Source organism: Acanthisitta chloris, unplaced genomic scaffold (genome assembly GCF_000695815.1).
Source record: "Acanthisitta chloris isolate BGI_N310 unplaced genomic scaffold, ASM69581v1 scaffold32173, whole genome shotgun sequence".
NCBI lineage: Eukaryota > Metazoa > Chordata > Aves > Passeriformes > Acanthisittidae > Acanthisitta > Acanthisitta chloris.
The window spans coordinates 8,598-33,912 of NW_008663819.1; the positions used below are offsets into that span (position 1 = coordinate 8,598).

General features: G+C 38.4%; 1 protein-coding gene across 1 annotated transcript in view; it reads left to right on the forward strand.

Annotated features, from left to right (window-relative positions):
- UHRF1BP1L (UHRF1 binding protein 1-like) overlaps nt 1–25,315 on the forward strand; it is a 38,476-nt gene that overhangs the window by 7,747 nt on the left and 5,414 nt on the right. The window contains exons 6-18 of the mRNA XM_009071109.1: nt 2,062–2,202; nt 2,742–2,912; nt 4,193–4,373; nt 5,683–5,766; nt 9,089–9,271; nt 9,374–9,492; nt 11,311–11,452; nt 12,197–12,390; nt 14,337–15,835; nt 16,269–16,444; nt 17,894–18,030; nt 19,874–20,024; nt 23,757–24,013. Of these exons, the coding sequence (XP_009069357.1) occupies nt 2,062–2,202; nt 2,742–2,912; nt 4,193–4,373; nt 5,683–5,766; nt 9,089–9,271; nt 9,374–9,492; nt 11,311–11,452; nt 12,197–12,390; nt 14,337–15,835; nt 16,269–16,444; nt 17,894–18,030; nt 19,874–20,024; nt 23,757–24,013 (3,435 nt within the window). The remainder of the gene's footprint in view (nt 1–2,061; nt 2,203–2,741; nt 2,913–4,192; nt 4,374–5,682; nt 5,767–9,088; nt 9,272–9,373; nt 9,493–11,310; nt 11,453–12,196; nt 12,391–14,336; nt 15,836–16,268; nt 16,445–17,893; nt 18,031–19,873; nt 20,025–23,756; nt 24,014–25,315) is intronic.

The window sequence follows — 25,315 nt, forward strand, 5'->3', positions numbered from 1 at the left end:
AAATACCACAGAAAGAAGTAGTTGAAAACTGTTTTCCTGACAGTTTGCCTTTCCAGTAGCTTATCTGTATGCTAATTATCATGTGTTAATGAAATCTAAAGGGGAAGAATTAAAGTTTGACTAGATGGAATTTTGTGTTGGCATTTTTTTTTTTGATTTTGTGCTTTTTAGGAAGGATTTGATGCTGAACAGAGCTTTCCTTGGGGAGTGTTTCTTTTAGTGCAATGAATACTGGAAACACAAATTTCTAGAAATGACAGTGAATGATTTATTAGCAATAAATTGCATGGAAAGGTGAAAAATGAAAAACAGCGCTGTACTATGAACCACATTTTAAGAGTGTAAGCTTTTAGCTTTGCACTGGAGCTCCACTCTTAATGTAGTAAGGACTCTCCTTAGAATTTTTTTGCAAGCTTCCAATCATGCTGCATCTCCTGTATGAAGAGGGTAGGTTTTCTGCAGGTAGTGTTTCAGGATACTTTGTGCTATGCCTTTCTGTCTTGCTCGCCCCGTTGTGTGTGCCTCCTTCGCAGACACACTGGGTATATTTTACCTAAGTCTCTGCTTCTGTTCCCAGGACATATGCTCTAAGGTTTTCAGATTGACAAGAGAAGAATGACAGATGAAAAATCAGACACATTCTCTCTTGTGCTTTACTCATGGCTGGTCTTTTGTTCTTCAGAGAGTAATTATAGAATTGTTAAGGTTGGAAAAAGCCTCCAGGATTATTGGGTCTAACCTGGGACCCAACTCCACCATGCCAACTAAACCATAGCACCAAGTGCCAGGGACAGTGACTCCACTACTTCCCGGAGGAGCCTGTTCCAAGGCTTAACCACCCTTCCAGTGAAAAAATTCTTTCTCGTGTCCAACCTGGACCTCCCCTGGCACAACTTGAGGGCATTTCCTCTTGTGCTGTCACTAGTTACTTGGGAGAAGAGGCTGACCTCCACCTTGCTGCAGCCTCCTTACAGGTGGTTGTAGAGTGTGATAACGTTCTCCCTGAGCTTCCTTTTTTCCAGGCTAAACAATCTCAGTTCCTTTACCTGCTCCTCATAGGATTTGTTCTCTGGACCTTTCACCAGCTTTGCTGCCCTTCCCTGAACTTGCTCCAGCGCCAAGATGTCTTTCCTAAAGTGAGGGGTCCAGAACTGGACATCCCCCAGCCTGTAGCACTGCATGGGGGTGCTGTAACCCGAGGGCAGGACTTGGCACTTGGCCTTGTTGAACCTCATACAATGGGCGTTGGCTCATCAATTCAGGCTGCAGAGAATTCCTGCCCTGCAGCAGAGTAACACTCTGGCCCACTGTGGTGTCATCTGCGAACATACTGAGGGTAAACTTGGTCACTTTGTCTAAACCGTGTAGGTAGGAGTTTCAGGGAAACTAGAGTTACTGTTTCTTCCTATTGATGTCATGTTCACTTGATGTTCTCCATGGTGTTGCTGCTGGACAGTCACTTATTTTCCCATATTTTCTTTTCAGTGTTCAGCTGTACTTGCTGCTCTTGTATCATTATTCTAACATTTCCTTGCTGTGTCTTCTAGAAATGCACATAGTAGATTCAAAGCTTGTGGGGTCCTTATGGCATGCAGTGTGCGTAATGTTTAACTTTCTCTTTTAACTGAAATAAAACACTCAAAAAAACCCCCTCTGCCATCCTGTAGCTTTGCTTTCCTCCTTGTCCTTTTCCTATATACTAGGATTTGGGATTTTGAAAGTAAACTACACAATCTTTTTTTTTTCCCTCTTCCGGAAGCAACCTAATATGCAATAGTTGAGACCTTTATTTTCTTCTGATTGTTTTAAATGCTGCTTGTTACCTCCACCTCCTTGGAAGTATCTTAATGTTTCAGTGACATTTTCGAGGTAGTGAGAAGGGTCAGGGCTTTACTTCTTGGCATCTGTAAGTGAAATAACAAGTGATTTGTATTTGTTCTGCTCATGTGAGTTTGTGTGTGTTTATGTACAGATATATACATACACAGGCACATGCTTAGGTGCAAGTAAAATGTCATATTGCATGAAGATGTTTTATCTTTTTTTTCTCTGTCTTTAAAGGTTTTGACTTTCAAAGAAATCACCTGGCAGATGATCAGGATAGAAGCAGATGCAATCCAGAGTTCTAAGCATGAAATCCTTAGTGCTCCAGTTCGGCTGATTACTAACCAATCAAAAATCAGAGTCACGCTTAAAAGAAGGGTAAATTTGAAAAATTTGAAATCTTTTAGGAATTAATTTTTAACTTATGCTCTTAATGCACACATGCAGGCAGTGAAGGTTTAAAATCTAGGCCATATAAAATGTCAAATTAAATTTTTAATAACATAGAATGGGTTAGACTGTAGAGTTTCTAAGAAACATCACAGGCAGAATTTGAAAATTAAGACCTTGTATATGTCCTGTTAATGAAATTGTTTGATCTACCGATCTTTGTTTATAATGATGCCTATTGTTTTACCTCTCTAGATTCAGGTAGTATTTGCATTACTTACATTAAGAGAAATGCAGCAGTGTAATATCCAGTGCATGCCAAACACGTAAAACGAGGCATAAATACACTGTGTCTTAGGTACCTCTTTGCTAACGAGAGGAATACAATTTAGAATTAAGAAAATGTTTGTTATTTATATGCAATAAATTTGCTTTTTATATTCAGTGTCCTTTTTACTGTGAGTTTCATATTAAAAATGGAAGTATTTAATGGACTCATTTGACCTCTTTAAATTTTCATTCTACAGTTAAAAGATTGTAATGTAGTGGCATCAAAACTGGTTCTGATTCTGGATGATTTGTTATGGGTTTTGACTGATTCCCAATTGAAAGCTATGGTGCAGTATGCCAAATCTCTTAGTGAAGCCATAGAGAAATCAACAGAACAGAGGAAAAGCTTGGCTTCTGAAACAGCCCAGGTATGGTGGTTGCTTCTCTCACTGTATCATTATCAGGTGTTCTAAAATACAACACGGTGTGATTAGTTGGGTTAATTTATTTTCCATCATTTTCAGTTACTCATTTTCATTCAGCTGTATATCTTAAATTATACTGGGAATGAATCATAATAGTATAAAATAGGCTTTATTTTATAATATTTTGTGTATTGATGTTAATTGCAGGAAGTAAAACCCCTGTATTTCTTTATCCATGTACAGCGTATTTAGACTTCTGTATTTACTCAGCAGTTGATTAAATGTTTACTAAATTTGTTCTCCAGATACTTTCTGGTTATGAATTTAAATAGTTAAGACACACTAAGGTAACCTTAATGTGTGAGTAGATATGATTACTGTAATGATTTGAAGTGCTCATCCAGTTTGTTGTCATGGTACTAAAAAATTAGCTTTTAGTAAGAACTTACCTTCATGCAGCTCTTTTGTTGGATTTTATTCTGCTTCCAATTCTAGTTTAAACATATTTCTGCTTGCTTACCTGTGCTATTAATGCTGCATATAAGTCTGGGTGGTCTTCAGCACATACAGCAGACTAGACTGACTTGGCTTTGTGAGTGTTGACGGGAGGCACTTGTCTGTGAAGAAGCAGGACAAGTAAACTGATAAAAGATAGTGCTATAAAAATAAAACATGATTTATTACTAAGACTACAGCCAGTTGTATAGAATTTCTTACAGTAAAGCTAGTGTACTGTAATGGAGAGTTCAGTTCTTGTGGTCCTGATGTCTTACAATGTGATTTGATGGTTTGGCTACAACAATGTAATCACTAGCTGTTCCTGAGCAGTGAAGTCCTAATTCTTCAGTTCCCAACACTTGCAGCTCACCAATTCCCTGGTACTGGCACTGACTCCCATTTGATCCTGTTGTGTTGTAGTTTGAGGAACTAAATTCGCAGAAAGGAGCCCAACAAAAAATTGAGTTTTCTATTGGTTTAACTCCCTGAACAGCTTGCAAGAAAAGTTAGAATACCAGTGCTGCAGGTGACAGAGGTATAAGGAAGGGTGAGAAAGGGCAGAATGGGGAATGAACTGGCACTGCCTCTTTGAGACACATAGCCATTAGCTCAACCTAGCTTTGTTCTGAAACATCTTAGTTCAATCTCAGTAACAATCCAAAGTGAATGCATGTCATGCAGATTTTTACTTAGTTGAAAGGACTGTTTTGTGTCAGTAAAAGGATACTTGTGCTTGAAAGAAATGATAAACATCTTAAATTGATGTGACTGAATGTTTTTTTCAGAGCTCTGCCCCTGCACCCAGCTCTCAGCAGGTGAAAGCGCACCAGGCAACAGCAGCACCTGATCAAAACGATGCAATAGTCAAATTGTTTAACGATTTTGATGTTAAGGAAACTTCTCATCACTTAGTAATTTCCCATTTGGACCTACATATATGTGATGATATCCATTCTAAAGAAAAAGGTAAAGTTTTAAAAAGTAACATGCCTGTGAATAAACATCTTTAGAAGATGTTTTGAGGAATACAATAGCATTAATCAAGAGTCTTTATTTTAGATGTATAGTCAGAATTGTCTCCAGTGTCTGTAGACACATATAAAATTGTCTAGATGGCTCTATCAGGACATTTCGTTATGAAATGTAATTATTTTAGAATAAATACAATAATTTCTAAGAGTTCTAGTAGCTTCTGTACTGCTTCTGTCTTCTAGAAACTGATTCTATCAGTCTGATTGTTCCTGCTGGTCTTTTTCTTTTAGAAGTTAACTGGGTTATGAAGAATGCAGTGGCAACATTACTGTGGCTTAAAAGGGTCACTATACAATTTGTTTCTGTAATATAAATACAGACTAATAAAAGAGTAGTCCTCTTTGTGTTACTAATTTAGACAATTTGCTATGGTCTGCAGCACATGGAAAGAATGGAGCAAGTGTCCTGTGACCTTAAAATTTTGTGTATAAATCTTGTACTGTTTATTTTTTAACAAAAGGCTATTGCATGTAGCCACATTTAGCATTAGAAGAAAAAGAATACAAGTGACTCTTCTTTCATGCCTTTTAAAAGTCATCAGAAAAGAGTGACATATTGGTGTATATCCAGGTTGGTGGCTAGTCACTGTAAATTTTCTGGAAACATGCAAGGGCTACTGAAGAAGAGTATGAAAAACTTAAGTCTTACTGAATGTATTTCCTTGATTAGGGAAGACACTTGCAAAGCAGCAGAGCATAAGGCTCATTGGCTACAGATGTGTTTCTATACATGCGATGTATCCACTGCAGTTGGAATTTATCATTCCTAGTGAGATCTCTTTATTGGCCCATTATTTTTGGCCATGAAGTTTAAATTCAACAGCTAAAAAATCAGAACAGAAGATGCAGAAGACCTCTTCCCTGCAATATTTGTCAAATAAAATGAATTATATTTACAGTATTTTTGAAAGTAAATGTGGACTTCAAATAACATATATATTTTCAGTGTAAAAGGTTTTGTTTCAGAAAACCTGCAGGAATATGTGTTCAAAGTGTTGCCTTTATAGTGGCATTTAAAACAATACACAAGTTGTTAGTAGTGACTGAGCACAGAATTCTACAAGCTGATCTTTAGTAACCAGTGAAGAATGGATGAAAATTTTGTGGGAAGATAATGAGGTTTAAAGGACAGCCAGTAAAGGGGAGGAAGAAGTAGCTGTTAGGTGTTTAGAGGATTGCAGCAGCATGAGTACTAACATGCTAAATGCAATGTCTGCAGAGCTGAGCATTGCTTTATTTTACAGATCCAAACAGACGTGTTACAGGAGGGGCCATGCAGCTGTCCTTCAGCTATTTAACAGTGGACTATTACCCCTTTCACAAAGCAGGTATGAAAAGTGAGCATTTTGTGAATTATCTGTGAACCTGTCATGCGTGAATGCTAAAACAATGCTATATGTTTGTCTGTATACAGCTTGGATAATAACACTCAAAGCATTTGAAATGCACACCTTTTTTATTTCCTTCTATATACATAACCAAGAAAAACAGCAATCTAGGAACCAATTTCTGTGAATGAGCTGTTTTAGGCCAAATGCTTTTCTCTGTTCTGTTTGGTCAACAAAACAGTGTGTACACAGCTCTGACATGAAAGTTGTGTGTTGACAGAGGAATGCAATATGGCATATTGACAGTTCATTAATTGGATATTTGCAAGAGTCAATCTGCTAGATTTTTTCACATATCGAAGTCTATAATTTTATGTCCATTTCCAGGCAGTGCTTTGCTTTTTATTTTGCTAAGTGAGAATCCCAGTGTGTAGAGGTCCAATTGTGTAGCCTTTTGCTAAAGAAATGTTATTAAACAGATGTTAGCAGTTTTCAAAGAAGCATTTCTTAAAAATAATTTCTACTAAATATGTTTTTGAAATCTAAAAAATTTAGAAGAGGCAAGATATATGTTACAAAGTATGTTACAGACACTGTGGAAAGTTGAGGAAAACAACATCCATTGCTCTACCCCATCTCTCCATAGAGCCACTTGTCTCATAGTAGGGGCTGTAAAGTTCTTCAGGCATGATTTCTCCTTCATAAATCCCTGCATGTGTATTCCCAGTCACCTTCTTATCCTTAATGCATTATGAAATAGTTTCCAGGATTATTTGGTCTGTTGCCCTCTGTTACCTTCTTCCATTACTTTCTTTGAGGTGAGGCTGACTGATTGGCCTGTTCTTTTCATCCTCCTTCTTGAAGACAGGAATGACACTTGCTTTCTTCCAGTGCTCACAAACCTTTCCTGATCACTATTCAATTATAAACCTTTCAAAGATAATTCAGACTGGCCTCCTCATGACATTGGCCAGCACTTGACCTCTCTCAGCACTTCTTTCCATGGACTAGTGCATGTCTGATAAACAGATCAAATGTTTCCTAAGTTAATGCTCCTCTGCTTAGGGGAAGGTTTCCTTGCTCCAGACTTTGCCAAAGTTTTCAGGGACACCTGAGAATCTTGAAGGCAAGTGTTATCAGTGAAGACTGAGCCAAAGAAGGCTTGGACATGCTCCCATTCAGCAGCATGTCCAAGCTTTTACTGCTCCTCCTTTTGTTTGTGATACACTTGTAGAACCCTTTTTTGTTGTCTGTAATGCTTCTTATTAGATCCAACTCCAGATAGGCTTTGGCATTCCTAATGCTGTCCACCATATTTTTGGGGAGTAATCTGATGCTGTTTCCACATATTGTACAGCTCCTGGTTCATCCACACAGGCCACCTTGCACATTTGCTAGACATCCTGCTTTTCAGGGTGGACCATTCTTTGGCTTGGAGGTGATTCTTCAACCAGCTCTCCTGAATGCTGCTTCTGTCCAGGTTTATATCCCATATTCTTTCAAGCAGGTCAGAGGCTGCTCTCCTGAAGTTCTGGGCTGTCATTCAGCTTCATGTCTCCTTCCTTCACCTCAGAATCCTGAACTCCACCATGTCATGGTAACTGCAGCCAAGGCTGCCCTGTCCCATCGTATCCCTGACCAGATCTTGCTCTTTTTGTAAGAATTTGGTTTACTGGAGCACATGCTCTCTTGGCTCCTTCATTACCTGTGTTAGGAGGTGGCCTTCAATACGCTTTCAGAAATCACATGGATTGCTTGTGTCTTGGTGTGTTGGCCCTATAGTAGATGCTGAGGTGACTAAAGTTCTGAACATGATACTTCTTCCAGTTGTTTGAAAAGGGTGTCAGCATCTTCCTAATCCCGTGGTCTGGAGCAAAAATCTACCAAATCGTCATCCATGTTGGTCTGTCCTCTAATCCCAACCTGTAAGCACTCAGCTGGCTGATCATCCATCCCAAGGCAGAGCTCCATGTGTTTCCACTCATCTTGCCCTCCTTGCCCTCTTGACTTGTGCTTCCCAAAAGCCTGTGTCCATTATTTGCAGCATTTCAGTTGTGTGTGCTGTCCTGACACATCTCTGTGATCCCAATGAGATCATAGCCATGCAATTGCATACAGATTTGTAATTCCTCCCATTCCCACATGTTCCTCGTGCTGCATGTGTTAGTGCACAAGCACTTCAGAGAGGCAGCTGCCCAAGCTGACTTCCCAGAAGGGATATGAGAGCTTTCCCTATGGTGTTGCTGTACCAGTCCTGTAGGTACTTCAGAGTTTGTGTGCATATGTTTGGAGTGACCCCACTTTAGCCCTGCTTTGGAGAATCCCAACTTCATGGGCTTCAGTTTAATACATCCTTGTCCTTTTGTTCTCATTCTGATTTCTCTCTTGTTCCTTTCTCTTCTTCCTTAGCTATAAACATGTGAATAACCACCAAAGATACCTGTGAGGCAGGTGGGTGGGGAAAAATGACATCTCTTGTGATAGGCCTCTCCCTAAAAGATTTTTCCATGGTGAAATCTTTGCATTTAGACTTAAAATCACAATTTTGTAAAAGCATTTTCCTATTTTAATAGCAACCATATCTACTTATCCCAGTATAAGTAAAAAGTCATCAAGTCCCAAATAAAGTAAGTTTTCACATACTGGTATTTAAAGAGTGATGTACCAGCTCATACAAGTTACTTTTATTGCATCCTTATTCTTGTTCAGGTTAGTAGAATGTCTTTACAGGGAGTTTTTGAAGATATCTCAGTTTCTATCAGAGGTTTAATTGCTTGACCAACAGAAACATATTAGGAATAAAAGAGTTTCCACTGGCTTGATTTTTAAGGCTGTGTGTGCTGCAGCACTGCTTGAACTTACCTTCTTGTTTGTGTGCCAAAGAGAGAACCAAGACAAAAAGAATACATTTCTGGAAAGGGACCAGGAACTTCTTAGGACACAGTTCTGGCAGGAAAGATAAGCTTGGAAAAAGTGAGCATGAGAACATTGTTCTGTTACTTGCTCTCACTTTTTTTTTGTTTTCAGTTAAACATTTTTTTGCATGGTCTCACATATGACATTAATGTGTCATCAGATTATCTGAACTGGAAATACTCAGTGATGTTTTGAGCATTAGTGGTGTTAAAAGGCACATGACAATGTTATACTTGGAGTGATTTTGTGAAGTATATAACTTATCTGTTATTACCTCTGTTCTATAACTGCAGCATGCAGCGAGCTTATATTTTGACGAAGAATTGTGAAATAGTAGAAACTTGATAGTCTGTTAGAAGCAAACTTGCAAATGAGTTAATATTTTCCCCATTCCTCTAATTTGCAGGAGACAGCTGTGACCATTGGATGCATTATAGTGATGCCACTAAAACCAGAAGTGGATGGGCCAAAGAATTATTAAATGAATTCAAAAGCAATGTTGAATTGCTTAAGCAGGCTGTGAAGGATCAGGTCATAGATTCTCCTCCCAAATCACCCCCTGATGTATCTCCTCAGAACTCACAAACAGGTACTTTGTTTACATCACAAGTGCTCTAGTTCCGTGAAATGTTAAAACTATTGGAAACCAGACTGTTCTTTTCAATGATTCCATCACTGTTCTTCCCTACAGGCAAGGAACAGATACCGAAAGGAACATCTAGGGCTTGCTCTGTATCTTCTCAACAACCAAAGGGCAAACTGATGTCTAGTCCTATTGTGGTTAGACTTGCAGATTTCAATATATATCAGGTACATTTCTTCAAGTTAGTAAAACTGGGGCTACTTCTCCCTTGACTGTTGTATAACTGTGGTTTTTAAGGGACATTTATGAAGCCCACTGAAGTTAATGAGTTTTTCCATTCATTAATGGATCAGATCTTTATGGGCCTGCTTCTGCTTTGCTAAAATTGGTGGATATTTTCTCATTGACTTTATATTGTCACCCTATCAGTGAGTTCTACTGTTCCCCAATGTATGAATTGGGATTGAAAATTTATTTTTTTTTTATTGTATTGTGTTAGGTAACCAATATTTTAATGTGTGGTTTTGTATACCATGCTTTTCTTATTGTTATCTTTGTCAAAGTACATTAAAAATGTTAAATGAAGAAGGTTTTTAATATTTTTTTTATTATTTTTCTCCAGCCTGTCCCTCTCCCAGTGCTATTTTGAGTAGGCACTTTAACCATTTCCATCTCCCTCCCTTTGTTAGAGTGAGTAGTTGTAGTTGCTGATTGTAGTCCAGATTCACTCTTTGGAGGCAAGTGGAAAAAGTATATCTCTTAGGCAGAATGGTATGGGAGGATCTTCTCTAAATTTCAGGTCCTAACAAAAATGCTTAGTTGTGCCCTTTTGTGCCTTTTGCTTGCTCTTGTTCACTTGCAAGTGACTTCTACTTGCTCTTGTTAAAATTTCCTGCACTTTTTTCCACATGGATTCTGGTATTGTGGGAGGTTGCAGCTTGCTGCTAGAATTGTTTATCTGAGTTTGAAGTGGTTTTCTAATATGGTTTTGTACCATTGGTGTTTCCATTTGCCTTCTGCTCTTCAGATGCTTCTTTCTTCCTCAATTGACAATGAAACACATTTTCAGCTTTTTTAATGGTCATTATTTCTCTGCAGTTTCCCCAAAGCTATTTTTTCTAAATAGATCATTATACTTGAATTTTTGTGTGTGTTAGTAAAGGGATGTTTGCAGTTGGAAAACAGCTATGTAGAGTGAAGCAGGCTTATAAAGGTACATTCACTGTTTCCAGTGAAACTCATTCAGGTAGACATCATTGTATATTCATTATTAACATGGTGGTTTATTTCAAACTGGGAGTTTGACCTAGTAACTATTGGATGATAGAGCTTTGTTTTGCCAAGATACTTTTCAACTAGGATACATTCAAAGAAATTTAAGGTCAAATGTGTATCAAAAGGTGGTTTCTTTCTTGTTTCATAATTTACATTGTAAGGAAACAGAAATGGAGAATTACTGTTCCATATTGTCTTGATTCTCCTGTGAAGTAGACCTTCAGGCATATCCAAGCATACATATCTCTGCCAGGTGCATGCTGAACACCTTCCTTAGCTTACAGTGCAGTTGGCCTGTGTAGTGGAACCTGTTCTTATGACATTACAAGGACATCCTAACACTTGTGTAATAAACTTACCTAGCTTATCACTCCATTATCATCTAGATAATCCTTTTTCATATGCAAATACACTATGTCCTAGCATAATTGCTTAAATGGGAGCTTTAGTGTTTGCAGTAAAGATATCAGATCACTCTAGGCTGCTACTGAATACCCTTGAAAGCAGCTGCTGCCTCCTGCCATGTATGGAGCAAGGGGCTCTGGTGCCTTTAAAACTGTCTAGTTGTCTTGTGCAGCTGTTCTGTGCAGATCACTGCTGTAACAAGGCAGTTAGGTGTTTGTGAATGTCAGCACTGTGTCATAGTTGGGGATCTACACCCGAGAGCTGTGGAATGTTACCCTGCTAGGGACAGTACTTTGCAACTACAAATGCTGAATCATTCATAAAAGTGTGATGTATTAATGAAATGAATCTTTTTTCTTCTGCAGGTTTCAACAGCAGACCAGTGTCGTTCTTCCCCTAAAGCTCTGATCTCTTGCAATAAAAAGTCACTTTATCTTCCACCAGAAATGCCTGCTATTCATATTGAATTCACTGAGTATTACTACCCTGATGGAAAGGACTTTCCTAGTAAGACTTCTTTTAGTTTTCTTTTTTTTTTTTTTTTTTCCTAATAAACTTTGTGTTACTTTCACCTTTGTGAAGCTTAAAACTTGGAAATAATTAATGGCTTTCTAAAATGGAAAGAACACAACACTGCTCCATTTCCACAGTGCTTGCTCCTGGCAAACTGCTATCAATACTGTTTTTTCTAATCATGGCTCTTAACTGTGAAAACACCCACTGCATTTTTACTGATACATGAATTATTCATTCTCCAGCACTCATGTGTTTTTTCTGCAGTTTTACTGTCTGGCTACATAAAAGAACTCAAACTATTGCAATAGTACCTAAGATGCAACAAAGATCTGCTGGAGTTATTTGTAGGAATGTGTTCTGGGGCTGTCCCTGTTTTATATACAGAAATGTCAGTGCATTTCTTGGGGATGGGACTTGAGGACAGTAAATCTCCATGGTCCTGCCCTTCCTTTGTAATGAGGACATTCTCCCCCTCTCCTCAGACTTCATTCCAGTCTAACATTAGTTTTTATATTCAAAAATTCAGTTACTTGCTTGGAGTGGGAGAAAGAAGCATCATTTCAGGCATTCCCTAACAATTTATTCTTCCTGGAGACTAAAGGAGTGGGTTTCCATTCTTTGATGAAAAATACTGGTGAAAATCTAAGTCTTCACTCATTTGAAAAACAAACAAACAAAACCCAACCCCTAAACATTTTACTTATTCTCTTGATTTTGTTTTCTTTTCTCTTTTAGTTCCATGTCCAAATTTGTATGGCCAGCTGAATGCTTTACAGTTCACCCTGGATGAGAGAAGTATTCTTTGGCTAAATCAGTTTGTGTTGGATTTGAAACAGAGTCTTACTCAGTTCATGGCCATGTACAAGTTAAATGACAATTCGAAGTCTGATGAACATGTTGATGTTAGAGTGGATGGACTAATGTTAAAGGTATGCTGTCACTGATGAGGGGTTTTGTGGTTCCTTGGAAGAATACTTTCTTCTTGTTCTGAAAAGCTGTTAGCAAAGGAACGTAAGGAATAAATACACAAATAGCTGATCAAACAACTCATGCAATAAGCTATGCTGCTCTCAAAAACTATGCAGGATATGATGGTTTGAAGACGGACATTTGTCTTCTGTATGGCTTCATCTATGTCCTAGGGGTATTTCAGCTTTGTATTGAAGACCTGAATGGCAGTATATAAAAAATTATTTCCCTGTGTTCAGTGAACCTGACAGGGCATGAAATAAAAAAATCTGAGCGCAAAAGTAAAAGTAACCAGTGAAAATTTGTATTTGTACCCTGTATTAATGCAGGGCCCCTCACTTGTTCCTCTGGTTGTAGTTTATGAAAACTCTTTCATCTTGCTAGTGAATGCCTGGAGTAAAGAAAGCAGCTCATCTGAAGGTTTATTTCCTTCTCCAAAACCCATTCTCACTGTTTTCTGCTTCATGCTGGCTGTTGTGTGTAGTTCAAGTGCACAAGTTCTCTGCATGCTTATTGCAGAGAAGTGGTGCCTGTTAATGCAGTTGAACATCAAATTCCTCCTTCCCTTGTCATCTTCTTTGGAGAAAAAGTGTTATCAAGCAGATAAATTTCCCACCCTTCCCCATCCCCCGTTTGCATTTGGCGTTTCATTGCATAGTTTCCAAGGTTTGGAGATAAACAAAAATAGTCTTTTCAATGGTGCTCACAGGAGAGGTTTCAAAGGTTCTAAAAAGTCAGTGTATGGAGAGATGTTTGTCTTCCCAAGGCTCTTGGAGCATTCTTAATGGAACAATAAAAGGACATGGTTTGTACTGAACGAAAACAGTTAAGAGCTAACAGCTGGACAACCGCAAATACAGGCTGATCTAATATTGAATTGTTATATGTGAATAACCTGCAAAACTAAGAGAAAGGTATTCTTAAATCCCTCAAATTTTGATTCATATTCATTCTGTCATCTCTATATTAATGGCAATATTTTTAATCTAGTAAATAATGAATATTTTATTAGTGTGCTCGATATTTACATATCATGTAGTTGGTTTTTTCTGTTATTTTGTTCTGAGTCCTTTTATTTACATGAAAAAGCTTCATTGCTCCCATTTTTAAGTGTCTTTAGGATGACTTTCTTACTCTTACTTTGTAGATTCAGCATGGGCATGTTTTGACGAAAGGTAGTGTCACTGATACTAGCAAAACTAATGTGGCCAAAGTTCATCTTGACAACATCAGATACAGGACTTAGCATAAAATATGTTGCCTTTAAAACTTGCAATAAAAATAAGCAAGTTAAATTAAATACAGTATACTGAAGTATTTGTTGGCTTTTTTAGGAGTTGAAGTATATAATTATTTTTATGATGAAAAAGTGTATTATTGTTATCAGATAATTGTCAAAATTACCTATTCTGTATTCTACAGTGTTAGGAATATTAGCTGTGATAGCATATCTAGTTGTTTGCTTGTATCTTAACATAGAAATGAAATACTGTAGTACTCAGTATAATGAAAAACAAATTTGTATTTGACAAATCAGATTGAATTCCAAATTATAATTCTCTGCTTTTCAAAGTTGTAAATTTTTGGAACACTTGAAACTTTCTACTAAGCTGTTTATGAATTGAACAAATGAGACACTTCAGCCTAATGTATCTGACCTAAATTTAAGTCCTTCAGATAAGAAAAACTTGAGCCCTTAAGTTTCTGTATAAACACTGAGTTTCAGATGCCACAGCATCCTTAAAAATGGAAGGAAACATAAATCATAGTCTGTGAGCCTGACTTATCCCTGTTCTGTGTTAGTATTCTTGATTTTAGCTGTCATGGCTATTATTTTGTTTCTTTAATTGTATACCTTCTTAATCTACATATTTTTAACTAGGCAAAATATATTTCTCTCTTGCAGATCATCATCCCATCTGAAAACAAACCTGAAATTCATAAAGATCAGCCTCGTGCACTCTCCATTCAAAGTTCAGAGATGATTGCTACAAATACCAGATGCTCACCAAACTGCAGACACTCTGATCTGGAAGCTTTGTTTCAGAACTTCAAAGATTCTGAATTTTTCAGTAGAACTTTCACCAATTTCCCAAAGTCCCAGAAAAATTTTAATCTTTTGCATCCAATCTTCCAGAGACATGCTCATGAGCAAGATACCAAAATGCATGATGTTTATAAAGGTTATATCATCCCCAAGTTGAATAAATATGCATTAAAGACATCTGCAGCTACTGATGTTTGGGCCTTGCATTTTTCCCAGTTTTGGATAGATTATGAAGGAACAAAAAGTGGGAAAGGCCGACCAATAAGCTTTGTGGACTCATTCCCACTTTCACTTTGGATTTGCCAGCCAGTAAGATTTGCAAAGTCACAAAAAGAGCTTTTAACCCATAATCAGACACCTTTGAACATTCCAAAAAGTGAATCTAGTGATCTTGCTAACAGATTGCAACGTAAAAAGCTCCTAAAGGAATATTACAGCACTGAGACGGAGCCCTTGAGCAATGGCATGCAAATGTCAGAGACTTCAGGAGTGCTTTCTGAGAGCTCTTCCTCTGATGCAGATGTACATGTACTTGTCCATGTTCAAAAACATGTAAGCGCACAGATCAATCACTACCAGTATCTTTTTTTGCTGTTTCTCCATGAATCTCTGGTATTGCTCCTGGAGAACTTAAGGAATGATGTAGAAGCAGTGACAGGAAAACCTGCAAAGCAAACAGAAGTCTGCATTGGGATCCTACTGAAAAGTGCAGAACTAGCCTTACTACTCCATCCAGTGACTCAGGGAAACCCTTGTAAGTCTCCTGTTGTGGAAGAAGGAAGTCCCATGGCATCAGAACTCTCCCCAGTGGGAAACGGGGAAGCTCTTCCTTCAGAGAGTAAATTGGTTGGTAGTAAGATAGTGGAAGCAGCTATTACTAATTTTGATTATGTAAATGACTGCAAGCCTCTGAATGCTGAAGTTAATAAAGGGATTTTAATAGATCCTCTTTTGTTTAAGTCAGACAGTAATATGGATTTGCAGAAAGGAATGTCATTTTCAGATGATGCATCAGATAAAGGTTTGGGAGATACAAGTGAAGGAGGAAGCAGTGGACTTTTTAGTAGAAGTGATTCAGAGGAGGTCTGTGGACCTCTAAGTGAGAAAAGTAGCTTGAATCCTAGGGATTCAGCATCCATTCTAAGTAAGAGAGAAGATTCTACTGAATTTTTCATTGATAAAGAGGATGACAAAAGCGTTTTCTCAAATAAGTTAAATGAACAGGAAGGCACAACTGAAGGCTGTCCTAACCAAGTCTCTGACTTGGAAACCGAAACTGCCTTAGAATCTGAAGAGCTTGAAATCAACAAAGACAAAGTGACTTCAGTTAAAATGTTTGCATCCCAGTCTTCATCAAGGTATAGAAAATTTAATACTAAATCAATCTTCCTACTCTTTGAAAATATTTATTAATCTTGTTGGCCACATACTTCTGGTGCTTTTAGCAGTTAGGAAGTGAACTTCTAGTAGATGGAAATTTTTAAAGTATAGAAAAAGATATTCCATGTCCATCATTCAATGCAAGGCAAAATGAAATGTTAGTTAATTGATTTAAACTATTTACTTCCAGTTAAAATGTTACAAAATGTGTATTGAGAAAAATATTTGCACAAATACCTAGAGTAGTGCATGTTGTTTCTATGTTTGTCTCTTTCTCTTGTCAAAGAATTACTGAATAATCAGATTTTTTCTTTAATATCTTGCCTGGTTTAGAGGAATTTTGTTAAGTAACTTTTAGGTATTTCCTTTAATTTGAAATAATAATTTCCTAATGTCTTTATCTTTAAAAAGCGCAAAGCCTAAGGAACGCTGCTCGTCCAACCTCCCTGCATTCTCTGTTTCTTACAAGAATATGAAGAGAAGTCCATCACAAGTCTCTCTGGATACCATCTCTATTGATAGTATGATGCTAGAGGATCATTTGATAGAGAGTGATGGAAGTGACAGTCAAAGCTTTCTGGAAAAAGGTGAGTAGGTTTAATAAAATATTTTCAAGCAATACATGAAATGTTTGTTACTAAAACAATACTTCAAAGGATTCTAGTCCAGCAAATCGTGGTTACTTTACCACACTATTTCCCTTGCCTGTGCCAGTCAGTAATACCATTCTCAGCACCTCATTTCTAAGGTAAGCAATAAGGTGTGCTACTTAAGCAGTTGCCCTGGTTTAACCTCAGACAGCAACCAAACCCCACATAGCTGCTTCATTTTGACACTACTTAATTTCCTCTCCTGGGGAGTGAAGAGCACTGAAGTGCTGTGTCATAACTCTGAATTAAGCAGAACTGTTCCCTGCTTTGTGGAAATGGTGTTGCTTTGGCTGCAAGTATTTACAGGTTGTACCCTGAGTCAGTGTTATGCTTGAAGTGGTAAAGAAGCTTTCATTTTAGAAGTAGATGAAAAAGAAATGGATTGTCACTTCACCATGCTAATTACCAGGCAGATAGGTCTGGTAGTCTCCTTGCAGCTTGTTCCCTAAGGAGCAGTTCCTAGCTATTCACTCTCTAACACCAGGGTATTTGTCCAGTTTTTGCTCATCTGTGCATGAGCATTTGATCATGGTCCTAGGGAGGAACTTGGGCATGTGGCAGTTGTGTCTATATAGTCTGTAGTACTGTGGATTTATGCAATTGTAATGATCTAGCAGCTCTCTGGCAATACTGATTAAATAATTTTCTAATGTCAGGAAATAAACTAAGAAGACTTTTTTGGTACCTCTTTTCTGATAAACTCTACTTTGAATAAAGAATGACAGGGTTTTTTTTCTTTTCAGTCTAGAGCAATAACAAGACTGTTTCACTTGCAAACATGTTATATACTCAAATTGTAGGAGTATTCCTGCATGTGCTTATGTGGGAGTATGCCATAAAATACATTTTCCATTTTAAATAACCTTTATATGTCTTTTTAGCTTGTTAAACAATATTTAACTGCAGATTAAGTCTGCATGCTTTCTAGTTGTCAAGGAAACATTATCATGATGGCTCTAATGAAAATATATATAGCTTATTTCTCTAAACATAAAACCACAAACATTTGCTCTAGAGGCACTGTGCAGCATTTCAGATACATGACTTGAAATCTTTGACCTTTTTTTCTGCTGGATTAGGTCTCTATTTGATTCGGAAGACAAAAAATGCCCTTCACAGTTCTTTTAACAATGTACGTACAGTGCTGGTTTGGTTTTGTCACTATATCCTGGCTTACTTGCAATGCATTTAGAACTTTGAACTCTCCATAAAAGGAATGGATTTAGCAGTTCAATCCTAAATATTTTTCTAATAAGCCTTTCAACTCATCTTAAAAATGAGTTAATATGTGCATACAGTACCAGACACTGACTTTATTCCTGATGTAGGAGTGATTCAGGTTATGCTATGCTAACTTTACATTTTTTTCTGATGTGTATACGGAAGGTATTACGGCCACAAACTATCAAAGCCCATCAGAAAATGCCCATGAAGGAGGCACAGTGATTGAAAATTGTGATGGGTCATCTCCAGATGCCATGAGTGCTGCTTCAGAGAATGCCCATGAGACTAGTGAAGACATGGTAATGTTGTTGTATTCCATTAGAGTACATGCTTCAGTCAATTAAGCCTTACAACTAAAATGATTGCTTTTAGAGGTGATTTTTCAACTAGCTTGGGGAGTTTGTATTAAGTACAAATTAAGATTATAATCCAAGTTACAGTGAGCATTCTCTGTGTTATCTCCTCCATAGCCAGTTGATAAATGACAGCAGCCACTTAAAAATGTCAGTATTTCTGCTTTAGTACATAGCAACAATTTTATAATATCATCACATTCTTTTGTGTTTTGTTGAATCTGATATTTAAAATGAGCTTTTTATCATAGAATAGAGTCATAGAATCACCAAGGTTGGAAGAGACCTCTAAGATCATCAAGTCCAACCATTAGCCTGTCACTGCTGTAACCCCTAATCCGTATCCTCCAGCACCAGATCACCACTTCCAGCGGTGGCAACTCCACCACCTCCCTGGGCAACCTGTTCCAGTGCCTGACCACCCTATCAGTGAAAGATTTTTTCCTAATATCTGAATCTCCCCTGTGTCATTTTATAACTGTTCCCTGTAGTCCTCAATTGTCGCGTACAGATAAGAGAAAGCACTGTAACTCTGACATCTCTTATATGATGGTAGGGTTGGACTTGATGATCTTGGAGGTCGTTTCCAACCTGGTTGATTCTATGATTCCGTGATTTTTCCTATGCATTGGTAGCATTCTGCAAATAGGAATGTAACAATGACCCTACTGGGTCAGGTCAGAGATGCCTCTTGTCCAGGATTAGGTCAGGACAATGTCCTGTATCTGGGAAGATTATAAGACTAGCACATGTAGCAAGAGATTCCCTGCCTGAGACACCATGCAGGGTCCAACATTTTTCATCTGCCTATCTACTTATTCCATGCTGATCCTGACCCCGGTCAATGCTTCTCAAACTGTATTCCTCTTTCAGTTGTGGTCATGAACTGAAAACCAAAGAGAATATGGACCGAAAGAGAGACAGTGAATTTACTGAAACATCTTGTGTGCTCACTGGTGTATTTTCCTTCTTAGTAATGTTAGTCATGTAGTCCCAGCTTTGCTTTAAAATATTTGTGGATCCCCCTAATTTTTTTAAAATTGTAAGGAAGCAGCTCATTAAATTATTAATTCCTTTGAAATAAACTTTCAGTCATCTGTGCATATATAGCTAATAGGGAAAAAACAGAATTCATTCAGATTGTTATGCAAATGCATGTTAGCATATTTTTCTACTTGTGGAATACAACTATAAAAGTCACTAGGAAAATGAGCCCATAATAGTAGTAATGATGATGGACACACATTGGATACCAAAGCTGACTTGAAACTGGCTTCTGTTTTTTTTAAAAAAGTACTGCAACCCAATAAATAGAAAAAAAGGCTGACTACTGTGCAGATAGCCAAAGTTTTGTTAGCCTGTCCTGGCTCTTAAACCTGGTCTGATTCAGCTCTGCAGATGCTTGGTTGTGCTTATGCTATGCATAAAGTTGAATGCAGCCTTAGGAAATTTCAGTCACATAGGTCATGTGTCCCTCTGTCAGGGGGGAAAGTCTGTCTCACTTCTGTGGCTTTTTCTAGCCGGTTCTGAATTGGTATCAGTAGGTTCTAAATACAAGTGTCTGTCTTTGGACAGACAGCTGAGTAACCCATTGTCAAGCCTGTGTGTATAAAAAGAAAAGAAGAAGAAATGAAAAAACTTTGTGCTTTTCTGTGAGCAAGGGTTATGGATCCAAAGCAGGTTTTTTTCCTTTTTATGCTGGAAAAGATTTAGGCAGACCTTAAAAAGCAATGGCCATTGTAAATTCATTTTATAATCTTTTATTGTTTCATCTTGGTTTTGTTGACAGATGTCTGTTGTGGTTTTCCAAATATTTGGTGTTAATGGTGAAATTGACATCAGGGGTGAAGACATGGAAATATGCCTACAGGTCAACCAAGTGATACCAAATCAATTGGGAAATATTGGTGTTCGACACTATCTGTGCAACAGAACTGTTGGTAAGAATGAACAATTCAGTGTTATGAAATTGGAGCTGGAAACATTTGTTCCAATTATACAAAAACTCTGTGTTAGTCTTAAACCACAAACACAGTTTTATGTTAATACAATAGCATCTTTTTTTATGCTGGTTTAGAATATCTACTCTGATTTCTTTCTTCATTGTCATATATTAAAAGGGAAGGAAATAAATAAACGTGACCATTTATGATAGCATGAGTAAAAAAAATGCATTGCATTGAATTCTGGTCATTGGTTTGCTTTTTTTAAAATCAAATAAGTTGCATTACATTGTGTTACTGTTTTATGAAAATGAAACTCCCTTATAGCTCTAACAATACTTTGCTTAAATGTACCTCGGTTTGAAGAGCTGGATTTTTTTCCAAGATCTATTTCTCTAGATAAAATTTTGTATACATTTCATATTCATTTATGTGATTTGAGAAAACGTAAAAAATTTTTCTCTGTTAGGAAAGATGAGCTGTAAGGACAGACAACTGGTTTTTGGGGTGGGGTTTTTTTCCAAGCTTGAGAGAAACACAGAGTGTAGTTTCATGCCAGACATTTGCCCAACTTGTATTGTCAGAGCTGTTCTTGGGCATGAGTACAACATATACATTCTTTGCCAGAAAACTGAGTTCTCATACTGTGAGGTTTTTGCCTTGGCATGATGTATTGGCATGCCACTTCATGTCACAGTTTGGTTTGCTCCTCTCTGCCAGCCTTCCACAAGGATTGCTGGGTGCCAGCTCTGTTGTGCTGTAGGGTTTTTGGGGCAGATCCCTGAAGTACCTGCTTCCTGCTTCTGGTTCATCTCCTTTCCCGGGAAATAGCTGTAGGAGCTGTTGGCTGCCATTTTTTATTCCAGCCTTCTATCAGCATGGATTTTCTTCAGGAGGTTGTGCTTCAGGTTCAGAGGTGGTACAGCTTCTGATGCCCTGACTAAAGAACCCATTTGCTGGTAAGCTGAGCAGCTGCCAGCAGCTGCTGCTTGAGCAGCTGGTGCATGATGTTGTATTCAGGCACCTGAAGGCAAGGGGGAGGTCCAGCAGGGAAGACTCATGGCTGACCTTCAGTTCATACAGCAGGCAAATTGTTTTCTGATGATCTGTCATCCTCTGTAAAAACAAGAGGGAGTAAATAGGATGAACATGCCACCTTCCTGCTCTCCTGTGTATCTTGAACCAGAACCTGCTTCCTCTGGTTCAGCTGGTTATTTTGTGAACAGAAGTTACAACGTGATTGGGATCTCCAAATACTTCCACTTCTTATCTTACTTCCAATTCTTATTATACCATTCTCGTTCTGGTGGGTGCCTGTATGGATGGACCAACAACCCTTTTTTTTGTGCATTGCTGGTCACTCCCATTCTGTAATGTACATCTTCTTTCTGCTGATCTTTCTTCTCTCCACCATAGGGATGTGTTTTCTGTACCGAATCAGGAGTCCTCTGCAGCTAATGCTGCTCTCCATCTCCCACATTTATTCTATTAGAAGAACAAAGGGAGAAAAAGTTGGGGAAAAGCTTGAGAATTAGATCAAAAGAAACTGTTAAAATTAGTTAACACTAACAAAATACAACTAAAAGAACAAGTGAGCAAATGTATACAACAATATCCCAATAAAAGCAGCCCCCCCAACACCTTTAATAAAACTTTCTCAAGTGTTGCATTAATAATTGTAACCAGTAAACTGAGGAACCATGCAAAGCAGTGAATGCTCAAGTTACAATTACAATCTCTGAAGGTGTTCTGGGTAAAAATAACCACTTAAAAGCTACTGTACTGTTATTGCAGTAGATGTAGAAAGGGAAAACTGCCTAATAGCTGAAATAAGTTTGAGGGCAGACTTAAAAAAATGCAGCTGTGTAATTCCCTGCAGGACTGGATGCAGAGCTGCAGAACTGTGGCTCTGTTAGATCTTGTCTGGCAACAGTAACAAAGGAAGAGGGGATGGAGTATGGCAGAGGTAGTGTGGGAAGGACGGTGCTTTTAATGAGACCTTATCATGCTTGACATGCTTGTGAGAAGGGAACAGCACTTTATAGCAGCTTCCAGATTGTTTAATGCAATTTTTACTTCATCTTCCCTTGACTGTGCCCCTTTCAGATATCTGAAGATAACTAAGATTGACTTCATGGCTGAGACTGAACGTGTGGTCTTTTCTTCAGCTGTTTTTCTACTCTTTGGTGGATTCTTCCAGCAACGATGCAGGGACTCTTTTCTGATGCAGAAATACTTAGGGCATATGCTGCTTACTTCTTTATCTGTATTTGTGGGAAGAATATAGATCTTTGAGGGAAACAAAGTTTCCCAAACCAATTGCAGAGATTCATTGAACAGAGTGGTCATTGTTCTCCCATCTGGAGAGTTGCCCTTCTTCTCAAGGACTGTCGGTAGCTTATTCGCTTCTGTCTGGACTAGAGCCACAAAAGGTACTTGATACTTGCAGTATGGGCTGTTTTCTTGGCTTGTTTTGGGGAGCATGGGCCTGGAATGCGAGATTTAGCACTTCTTTAACATTGGAAAGATTGAGGGATGGAGTGGCAGCTGATGGTGTTGTGGAAACCTCTATTTATAGAGGTGACAAAGGATGAAATTCTGGTTCACAACGGAGGCTGAAGATTCGCATGTTCATTTACAGTTCTTCCTACTGGTTTTTGTCAGCCCAGGTGAGCAATGTGTCCTTCTACCCTGACTCTAGTGCCAGTAGACAAGTGCATATGCCCTGACTCTGCTGCTGTGCCAGGTCATCCATGGGAACTGAGCACTATACAGAAAGAGGAACCCAGTAAATCTACAGATAACAAATTAAGTACTCTCTCAGGCTGCTGTAGCTCCAGGCAGTGTCTGTTGCATGCTGAATTGACATAATTCAGTTGATTTTACTTGAGTTCCTTTCTTGAGCTGTCTTGCAAGTTTCAGTGCTGGCTTTTTCTTTAGTTACTGTGATTGTGCTTCTCGTCATACAGATGATTTCTGTAGGTCAGCCATCATAGAGATGAGATGACTTGAGAATCCTATGAGGTTTCTGGTGGTGACCCCTCTCTTTTGTACAAGAAATGGATACTTCCCCCCCGCACCTTGTTGCCTTAAATATTGTATTTATTTTATTCTTTCATTTTATGGTTTTTAGAACTTTTTAGTTGAATGTTGCAGTTGTCCTTACTGATTAAAGATAATGACATTAACAAGAAACAGGTTTATTTTAAGGTTCAAGTCTATTGCCACTCAAATAGTGGAAGCACTCTGTGGTCATGTTCTCCATCTTATTGCATTGCTATTTATGTTTCTGTGTGTTATCAAGTACGTTCTTGAGTCAGGAAGTTCTGCCTTTAAAAGAAACCTGGTCCTGAGAGAGTGAACTGACTTAAATGTTTTTCTGAATTAAAATTTAAGGAGTTAGTAGAAAAATAAGCAAAATAATTGTTTTTCTGTTGACAAGGTATTGAGGAAACATAAATTTTTGTGTGGATGGTAATTTCTGCATTGTCCTTTCTGTTGTTGCAGTGAAGTACTAGGCCTTTTATGTGCTCTTGATTTATCTTTTGTACTTTGTAGTGATATACTTAGAAATTTGCTCTGAAGTTCTGTATTTCCAACGCTGTCTTTCATAGATAATACCTGTAAAGTACTTTTTGTTGGACATTAGAGACAGAAATAATTACATCATAATTGCTTTTTTTGTACATTGCAACATTTTAACACAAATTTGTTTTCCTTTTTCAATAGGTTCTGACGGTAAATCTGTGGCTGGACATGTTAATTCATCACCTGAGATTAGTCTGAGATGGGAAAGTGGGCCCAGTGCTGTCGTACATTCGCTGCTAGCTGTGAAGAATGGTTTTCTTCAGTGTCATGTGGAGAACTTCAGTGCTGAATTTCTAACATCCTCCCTGACAAACATTCAGCATTTTCTAGAAGATGAAACTGTTGCAGAAGTGATGCCTATGAAGATCAAGGTTTCTAATACAAGGATTAATTTAAAAGTATGTTAACAATGAGATATTTGGCTGCTCTAAAAAAAATCATGTTCTTGTTTCTTTGATGATAAACTAGTAATCTGGATACAGTAAACTTCAAAGAAATTGCTATCATGCTCTGCAAGGTCTTTAGATAACTCTAAAACAACTTTGAAATCCATGGATTTGGTTAGCTCTCTGGTATGTCTAGAGGGGAATTGTCTGCATGACCAAGTTGTTTGTATGAATTAATACTTGATACTTTTTCCTCCTCTCCCAGTCTTTTGTAGAGTGACATTGTCTGGGAGGTTTATAGGTAAGGTGTACTAAGCTTCTAGAGGCACAATGTGGGTTTTTCTGGTTGGGCTTTTTTGCTTAGTATAGCAATAGTTTTCTAATTACAAACCACAGATTTTAGAGGTTATTTCTCCTACTTGGATGATACCTCTTGCAATGAAAGTTCAGTACAAAAGAAGGAAAAAGGTTATGGAATTCCAGTTCAAACCACTTGAACACTGTTTCTTAGAACCTGGATTTCATGTTCTGCTCTACCTAAAAACAGATAGTAAACAAATAAAGCCTTTCTCACCACCATAGTTTAAAATAGTAACATTAAGAGGACACCCCGCTCAAGTCTCCTAGGGGATCTTCTTTCAGTCATTTAAAGGAGATGGTGAGTTCTGTGCTGCACAACCATTGAATATAAAGCCATAACAATCCCATGCAGCGCTACAAGCTGGGGAAAGGGTGGCTGGAGAGCAGCCAGGCAGAAAGGGACCTGGGAGTTTGGGTAGATAGAAAGCTGAACATGAGCCAGCAGGGTGCTCAGGTGGCCAAGAAGGCCAATGGCATCCTGGCCTGGATCAGGAACAGTGTGGTCAGCAGGACCAGGGAGGTGATTCTGCCCCTGGACTCGGCACTGGTGAGGCCAAACCTTGAATACTGTGTGCAGTTCTGGGCCCCTCAGTTCAGGAGGGATATTGAGGTGCTGGAGCGTGTCCAGAGAAGAGCCACGAGGCTGGTGAAGGGACTTGAGCACAAGTGCCATGAGGAGAGGCTGAGGGAGTTGGGGTTGTTTAGCCTGGAGAAGAAGAGGCTCAGGGGAGACCTTATCACCCTCTACAACTCCCTGACAGGAGGTTGTAGTCAGGTGGGGGTTGGTCTCTCCTCCCAGGCAACCAGCAGTAGGACAAGGGGGCACAGACTCAAGCTCTGCCAGGGGAGGGTTAGGTTGGAGATTAGGAAGAGATTTTTTGACAGAGAGACGAATCAGGCATTGGAATGTGCTGCCCAGGGAGGTGGTGGATTCACCATCCCTGGAGGTTTTCA